The sequence below is a fragment of the Danio aesculapii genome, chromosome 3, assembly GCF_903798145.1.
Source record: "Danio aesculapii chromosome 3, fDanAes4.1, whole genome shotgun sequence".
Classification (NCBI taxonomy): Eukaryota; Metazoa; Chordata; class Actinopteri; order Cypriniformes; family Danionidae; genus Danio; species Danio aesculapii.
Window position 1 is genome coordinate 2,297,313 of NC_079437.1, and position 8,793 is coordinate 2,306,105.

General features: G+C 38.4%; 2 protein-coding genes across 2 annotated transcripts; both read left to right on the forward strand.

Moving 5' to 3' along the window:
- Positions 1–1,030: 1,030 nt before the first annotated feature.
- LOC130216585 (ecto-ADP-ribosyltransferase 5-like) lies at positions 1,031–1,870 on the forward strand. The gene is made up of 2 exons (XM_056448482.1): positions 1,031–1,078; positions 1,154–1,870. Exons 1-2 carry the CDS (start codon positions 1,031–1,033, stop codon positions 1,868–1,870), a joined length of 765 nt encoding a protein of 254 aa, XP_056304457.1.
- A 3,774-nt stretch (positions 1,871–5,644) lies between these two features.
- On the forward strand, positions 5,645–6,597 carry LOC130217575 (NAD(P)(+)--arginine ADP-ribosyltransferase 2-like). Its single transcript, XM_056449698.1, has 2 exons — positions 5,645–5,720; positions 5,795–6,597. Exons 1-2 carry the CDS (start codon positions 5,673–5,675, stop codon positions 6,530–6,532), a joined length of 786 nt encoding a protein of 261 aa, XP_056305673.1. The 5' UTR covers positions 5,645–5,672; the 3' UTR covers positions 6,533–6,597.
- The last annotated feature ends 2,196 nt before the right edge of the window (positions 6,598–8,793 follow it).

Genomic DNA, 8,793 nt, shown 5'->3' on the forward strand with positions numbered 1-8,793 from the left:
GTGGCACCCGGTGTGGTCTTCTGCTGCTGTAGCTCATCTGCCTCAAGGTTGGACGTGTTGTGTGTTCAGAGATGCTCTTCTGCAGACCTCGGTTGTAGCGAGTGCTTATTTGAGTTACTGTTGCCTTTATATCAGCTGGAACCAGTCTGGCCATTCTCCTCTGGCATCAACAAGGCATTTTCGCCCACAGAACTGCCGTTCACTGGATATTTCCACTTTTTCAGATCATTCTCTGTAAACCCTAGAGAAGGTTGTGCTTGAAAATCCCAGCAGATCAGCAGTTTCTGAAATACTCAGACCAGCCCGTCTGGCACCAACAACCATGCCACATTTAAAGTCACTTAAATCCACTTTCTTCCCCAATCTGATGCTCGGTTTGACCTGCAGCAGATCGTCTTGACCATGTCTACATGCCTAAATGCATTGAGTTGCTGCCATGCGATTGGCTGATTAGAAATTTGCTTTAATGAGCAGATGTACCTAATAAAGTGGCCGGTATTTATACATACAGGAGGCACAATCAGAACTGATAATGTTTTGAGGTTGTCATGTGGTGTGGTGGGAGTGCTGTCAATAATGACTGAGGGGTCCTGCTGTCTTTCTACTTTTCTGAAAACATCCAGTCTGTACATGCAAAGCAGTCTTCCAGTGTTTGTTTAGCTGCCTCAGACTAGACTCTTAACTTATTCTGAATGATTTGTAAGCCTTTTAAGAAATGGGGACATCAGATATGTCTTCATAATGCATCATCTTATCTAATGCCTGCTTCGCACCCATGTCATTGTACACATTTATGTCCCAACATGTCAAAACACACACACACAGAGACATGGATGACTTGTGATATACAAAAGGCACCTTCCCATCTGTGTGTTTGAAGAGTCATTCACAAACTGACTGTGAGCGACTGACTTTTGCTGAAGAGCAAAAAAAGGACTCAATTCTCAGGTACGTTTCAGGTTAAAGGCTATCTCTTTTGTGTTTCTGGTGTTTCATCATCTGCTCTGTATTTTGTAGATCATCGGACTGAATGAAGATGACGATTGAAGCTCTTCTCCTCATTGTTGCTGCTCTCCAGGTGAGCTTGAGTTCTAGTATGAATATTATTACACATCAATACTGATGATCTGATCGTTGATACCTGTCACTGCAGGATCACAGAGTTGCTGCAGATGGATATCCACTGGATATGGCACTGAATTCAGTTGATGATCAGTATGAGGGATGCACAGAGAAAATGGCAGATCTGGTGAAAGCTAAATATCTTGAGAAAGAAACGTCTTGGATAAACGTTGCAAACTACAATTACAAGACACCAGAAGATAACTTGACCCAGAATCATTCAGCTGCCATCTATACGTACACTAACTCAGATGTTAAAGTGCATCGTAACTTCAATAGGGATGTGCTTAGTGGTAAAGAGAAATACAAAACTGACGTATTCTTATGGTATTCACTTCACTTTCTGTTAACTGAAGCCATTCAGATACTAAAGAAAACACAAAATGGATGCTTTGCAACCTACCGTGGGACAAATCTTCACTTTGACAGGAACGTCCTGAACAAAAAGATTCGTCTTGGCTTTTTTGCGTCCTCGACTTTTGATCGCAACAAAGCAGAAAGTTTTGGGAATGTGTCTTGTTTTGAGATCCACACTTGCGAAGGGGCTGATATTTCCAAATATTCGAAGTTTGCTCTTGAGGAAGAGGTGCTGATCCCTCCGTATGAGACTTTCAGAGTCTCTGCTGTCAAAACTAGGACAATTGAAGACAATCTCTGGTGTGAAAATGTGTATATGCTGGAAAGCACTGGAAAAAATAGTGCCCTGAACTGCGCGTTGGTAAACAGGGGAGATGATAAATTACTTTAGATCTCGACATGATGTCTGGCTTTTGAGGATCTTTTGGTCTACTTCACTTTGTCAGGCAGGTCCTATTTAAGTCATTTCTTGATTGTAAACAGGTGTGGTGGTAATCAGGTCTGGGTGTGGCTACAGAAATTGAATTCAGGTGTGATAAACCAGAGTTAGGTTTTGTTTTAATAGGGGGCACATACTTTTTCACACAGGGCTATAATTGTGTATTTTGTCTTAATAATAAATGATAAATAAATTATTAATAATTAAATAATAATAGAACTCTGGTTGTGGCTACAGAAATTTAACCTAGGTGTGATAAACTAGAGTTAAGTAATGATTTAACAGGGGGCAAATACTTTTTCACAAAGTGCTATGTTGTTTTATATTTTATCTTAATAATAAAACCCTTCATTTCAAAACTGCATGATGTGTAACGGTAGTTTGTGCCATCATCTCGACATGATGTCTGGCTTTTGAGGATCTTTTGGTCTACTTCACTTTGTCTGGCAGGTCGTATTTAAGTGATTTCTTGATTGTGAATAGGTGTGGCGGTAATCAGGCCTGGGTGTGGCTACAGAAATTGAATTCAGGTGTGATAAACCAGAGTTAGGGTTTGTTTTAATTGGGGGCAAATACTTTTTCACACAGGGCTATGTAGCTTTGTATTTTGCTTTTCCTTATTAATAAAAACCTTAATTTGAAAAGTGCATGATGTGTTTACTTGTGTTATCTTTGACTAATATTATCATTTGTTTGATGATCTGAAACATTAAACATGATTAAGATTGTGATTCCTCCACATGAGACAATTAGAGTCACTGCTGTCAAAACTAGGACAATTGAAGACAATCTCTGGTGTGAAACTGTGTATATGCTGGAAAGCACTGAAAAATGTAGTGCCCTGAACTGTGCAGTGGTAAACAGGGGAGATGATAAATTACTTTAGATCTCGACATGATGTCTGGCTTTTGAGGATCTTTTGGTCTACTTCACTTTGTCAGGCAGGTCCTATTTAAGTGATTTCTTGATTGTAAACAGGTGTGGTGGTAATCAGGTCTGGGTGTGGCTACAAGAATTCAATTCAGGTGTGATAAACCAGTATTAGGTTTTGTTTTAATAGGGGGCACCTACTTTTTCACACAAGGCTACAATTGTGTTTTGTCCTAATAATAAATGATAAATAAAATATTAATAATTAAATAATAATAAAACTCTGGGCGTGGCTACAGAAATTGAACCTAGGTGTGATAAACTAGAGTTAAGTAAGGATTTAACGGGGGCAAATACTTTTTCACAAAGTGCTGTGTTGTTTTGTATTTTATCTTAATAATAAAATCCTTCATTTCAAAACTGCATGATGTGTAACGGTAGTTTGTGCAATCATCTCGACATGATGTCTGGCTTTTGAGGATCTTTTGGTCTACTTCACTTTGTCTGGCAGGTCCTATTTAAGTGATTTCTTGATTGTAAATAGGTGTGGTGGTAATCAGGCCTGGGTGTGGCTACAGAAATTGAATTCAGGTGTGATAGGAGTTATTTTGTTTTCCTTTCCTTTGAAATCTGCATGGTGTGTTTACTTGTGTTATCTTTGACTAATATATACATTTGTTTGATGATCTGAATCATTAAAGTGTGGTTAACATTGTGATTCTTCCGTATGAGACTTTTATAGTCACTGCTGTCAAAATGAGGACAATTGAAGATGATCTCTGGTGTGAAACCAGACCTAAACTCTGCATTGGTAAACAGGAGACATTTGTGAACATTTATTTATTGTTATTGATTTTATTTCAGAATAAGTTTTTATCATGTTTTTTTTTTTTTTTAGGTTAAAGACACTTGACTACTTTCTTTATATAGCAGTGGTTGTGGTTGCATTAATTTGCTCTCATAATACTTCATCAAATACCATAACTTTCCCTGCCCCCTCAAAATAACTTTGCTTCATCAGTCCATAAGGGTGGGACTATCACTTCTTTTGTGTAGCACAATAAAAAAAAAAATTTAAGAGCTGAGTTATCAGTTCTTTTGAGTGGGACTGTCAGTTATTTTGGGTGGGACTCTCAACTTATTAGGGCAGGACCATCAGTCCTTTGGGGCAGGACTATCAGCACTTTAGGGCAGGATTATCACTCTTTTGGGGCAGGACCATCAGTCCTTTAGGGCAGGACTATCAGCCCTTTAGGACAGCATTATCGGCCCTTTAGGGCAGGATTATCACTCTTTTAGGGCAGGACCATCAGTCCTTTAGGGCAGGGCTATCAGTCCTTTAGGGCAAGACTTTCAGTCCTTTAGGGCAGGGCTATCAGTCCTTTAGGGCAGGGTTATCAGTCCTATAGGGCGGAGTTATTAATCCTTTAGGGCGGAGCTATCAGTCTTTTAGGGCAGGGCTATTAGTCCTTTAGGGCAAAGCTATCAGTCTTTTAGGGCAGAAATATTATTCCTTTAGGGCAGAGCTATCAGTCTTTTAGGGCAGGGCTATCAGTCCTTTAGGGCAGGGCTATCAGTCCTTTAGGGTGGAGCTATCAGTCCTTTAGGGCAGGGATATCGGTCCTTTAGGGCAGGACCATCAGTACTTTAGGGCAGGGCTATTAGTCCTTTAAGGCAGGGCCATCAGTCCTTTAGGGCAGGACCATCAGTCCTTTAGGGCAGGGTTATCAGTCCTTTATCCACCCTATATTTTTTTCGCATTTCAGAACCATTTGAATTTGATGTATGTCACTACATGGGACACTCTTAACTTTCATTTCATGGCGACTTTAATGAATCATTAACTATGACTTTTACCTCTTAATAGTTAGTAAGGTAGTAGTTGTGTTTAGATATTGGGTAGGATTAGGGATGTAAAATAATATAATACCAAATATGTACCTTATCAGTGCTAAAAAACAGTCAATATCTTAATAATAGGCAGGTATTAAACCACCTATTGTATTTGCAGTGTACAGTGTTTTAGAAAATGTAAAAAGAAAAAAAAGAAAGCCCTTCTACAGCCTGAAGTGCAATTAAAATCCAGCAGAGGGCAGAATACAAGTATTAGATCACATACATCAGGGGTCACCAAACTTGTTCCTGGAGGGCCAGTGTCCTGTAGATTTTAGCTCCAACCCTAATAAAACACAGCTGAATGAGCTAATCAAGGTCTTACTAGGTATACTTGAAACACCCAGCCAGGTGTGTTGAGGCAAGTTGGAGCTAAACCCTGCAGGGACACTGGCCCTCCAGGACCGAGATTGGTGACCCCTGGCATACATGTTCTTAAAGAAAGTTTTGATCACATGCATATTTGATATTTGTCTTAGAAACCTAACAGTGAACTACTTTATTTTCACTAAATTATATTAAGAAAGACACAAAGTCCCTACATTTCTGAAGACTCACGCCGTCTTAAATATTTGTATCGTATAAATATCTGTTTTGTGTCAGTTGTGAAACCACAGATCTTCAAATGTGTTGCATTAAGATGTGCTCAACAGTTTAGATGAGATAAATGCGACAAGATCACACCTCAGCTGTAAAACACACACACACATTAGCCTTATTAAAAAGCAACTTTAATCTCCTCATCCGTTTATTTAAAGAGCTGCTGTCGTCTAGTTAAGAACGCTTGACATTTCTGATCTTCACTTCTCATCGGTTCCTCCTGAAAAACACCCTGAATCTGACAAATATTAACAGACAATATTTACAGGTAGATTTTTACATATGATCATAAAATACTGCTGAATCTAACCTTGTATATATTTGGAAATGAGTTGTGTTTTTGGTCTTTAATTATCTGCTCTATACAGTATCTTGTAGATCATCGGACTGAATGAAGATGAAGATTGAAGCTCTTCTCCTCATTTTAGCTGCTCTGCAGGTGAGCTTGTGTTCTAGTATGAATATTATTACACATCAATACTGATGATCTGATCATTATGATTCCTGTTACAGCAGGATCACACAGCAGCTGCTGAAAGACTGATATATCCTCTGGATATGGCTCTGAATTCAGTTGATGATCAGTATAAGGGATGCACAGAGAAAATGGCAGCTCAGGTGAAAACAGATTATCTTAAGAAAGAGCTTCAAAACTCAAATGATTTTAAAAAGGTTTGGCAATCAGGAAAAAAGTATATTAAACATAGAAAAAAGAAAAGCTCATTAGATATATTACATGAACTTGCCATGTATGCGTACACCTACCCAGGAAATAATGAAACACCAAAAATTTTTAATAAATTCAATGAAGACACTCGTAAGGGTAAAGAGAACTACAGAGCCAACACGTACAACTGGTATTCACTTCACTTTCTATTAACAGACGCAATACACATTTTGAAGAACAAGCAAAATAAATGCTTTGAGACTTTTCGTGGTACAAATGTTACGTTTAATGGTCAGGCTTTTACAAGCGTTCGTTTTGGCTCATTTACATCATCCTCTATTTATGATGACGTAGCAGAAAAATTCGGAAAGTTATCTTGTTTTGAGATTCAAACTTGCGAAGGCGCTTATATTGCAATGTATTCTATGGATCATGATGAAGGAGAGGTGTTGATTCCTCCATATGAGGTGTTTAATATCACTCGAATCAAGACAAAAAATGAGCAGAATGATCTCTGGTGTGACACTGTGTATGTGTTGAACAGCACTGGAGTAAAGAGTGACCTGAACTGTGTTGCTATTTAGGACGTCTTAAGAAAGTATTATGATGTGAGATGAACAAAAGTACATTGAGTTCATATATCGTTAGTCATACACTTGAAAATCCCCCAAAAAAAGCAGAAAAGAAAAAAAGTTAATGAAAAAGTTGTGTTATGTGTTCACCAGCTAACTAGTTATTGAGATTGTGCATGTTTTTGTTGTTATTTAACATGGATTGTCTTGTATTGAATTGCAGCATTTCTCTGATTGTATGATCATATGGTAAAAATGAGAAAATTACAGTCTTTACCTTTGTTACTTGTTTGTTTTTGTTTATATTCAGCTTCTGTCAACCAAATAAACCCTTCAAAACATATACTTTTCTGTCATATGTCTCTTATTTTTGTACTTGACAACATTATGTATACCTGTGTTTCATTACATTATTCTGTGTACGAATTATAAATCGTTTTTCAAAATTAATGTTATAAGCTACTAATATTCAAGTTTATTTGCATAGTGCTTTTCACAACAATTATTGGTTCAAATGAACCATTATTTTAAGCGAACGCTACGGGGGGGTATGACGCCGTTCCTTTTGGCACTTACCGGCTGACCGCTTACCTCCGTGTGGAGGGCTTTCCCACCACAACCAGTTTGTCCAGTCAGTTCATCATGTACATTGGCGGATTTGAGGCGCAGAAAGGAGTTGACCACGACGACGACGTCCGGGTTCCAGTCTGGGGAAGAGCGGCTCCAGAAATCAGGTAAGACAAAAACAGAATCCAAAAATTAAAACAAACGAGTGAATAACAGGGTGAGAATGTGGTAAATTCCGAAAACGTGGTAAAAATCAGACGAAGGTTTTTCTTTTTCTGTACGGCTTTTGTAAACTGTCAGTTGGGTTTAGAGAAGGAAGAGGGCCAATCGGTAAAATTGGTTGGGTTTAGGGATGGAGGAGGGTGGGTGGGTTCGGTCGATTGGCCGGTCGCCCAGTCAATCATTCAGTGGCTTCTGGTGGGTTCTCGCGAGAACAGAGCGGGCACAAACGGCACTGGTGAGAGACATTTGAGATGTGAAAGCGTACACAACGCCCTCTCGCGGATTCACGAAAACAAAAACTGCAAAAATATGTACCTCCCGGGACGTATTTCGCGGCCTCCAGAAACGTCCACGGGGCTACGTTTTCAAAATTAGCCTGGGTTGGTTTAAGCTCTCTTGTATTTGGTGGTTTATTATATTGTGTTAAACTGACTATTAGAATACATAAATAATGTTTTTTTTAATGGCTTTTCATTCATGTTCTTCCTATTTCTCTCATTTTCTGTTTAGTAGCATAACACTGAAACTGTGTTCACTTTAAAAAGCGTTGAACTGCTGTGTTAAGGATAAACGTGTTCACATTTTTAATCCTTAGTGTTTCTTCTTTATTTCCTTCCCCAAATTGGAATAAATTTGTGCCCCTCCGGATGATTCACTTAAATTCAATTCACCCTTATTTATATAGCGCTTTTACAATGTAGATTTTGTCAAAGCAGCTTCACATAAAAGATCATAGTAAATTGAAACAGTGTATTTCAGTTAAAAGTTCAACACACACTTGCAGCTTTCAAGACAACTTGTGTCAAATTCAGGAAACTTGCCATGCAAGTAAACAAGTGCTGAAGTGTGTGAATTGGCACAAGGCCTATTACGTCATGTCATCGTGCACTTGTTCAGTGAACCCACATTCTAACCCCGACCATATAGTAAGTACATGTGATCAATTCATATTTCTCAGTAGCTAAATAAAGTGTCACCTTAAGGCACCTTAAAATAAAGTGTAACCTGATAATAATAAAGGCCTTTTCAGGAAATGAATGATCCTATAGGCAAACTCTATTGAGCTACGGCCTCTAAACAAATCATTTCAGATTTATTACAGATAACTTCATCTGAGAAGTGAACATGCTCTTTAATCCCACCGCTGTTAAGCATTTTTGGCAGACACAAACTTCTGTGCTTTTAGCATAGCTTTTAAATCTGCAATAGTGTCTTTTTGACTTCTGCATTTTTCAGCCAGGGCTAACTGTTCAGCTAGTAAATGATCAAGCTGTAACTTGAGGTAACGAAATTTTTGCCTCTGACTTATCTGCCTCTGATTTGTGAACATTAAATTCTTCACATCTAGCCTTTAGAATTGAAGGTATTTCTGACATCACGTTACGCAGTCCTGAGTAACACATGTAATTTAGCACTTCAATTATATCACCTTGTTTTGATTTCTTTCAATTTTTGCCAATTACATCCCACCATGAAAACAATGT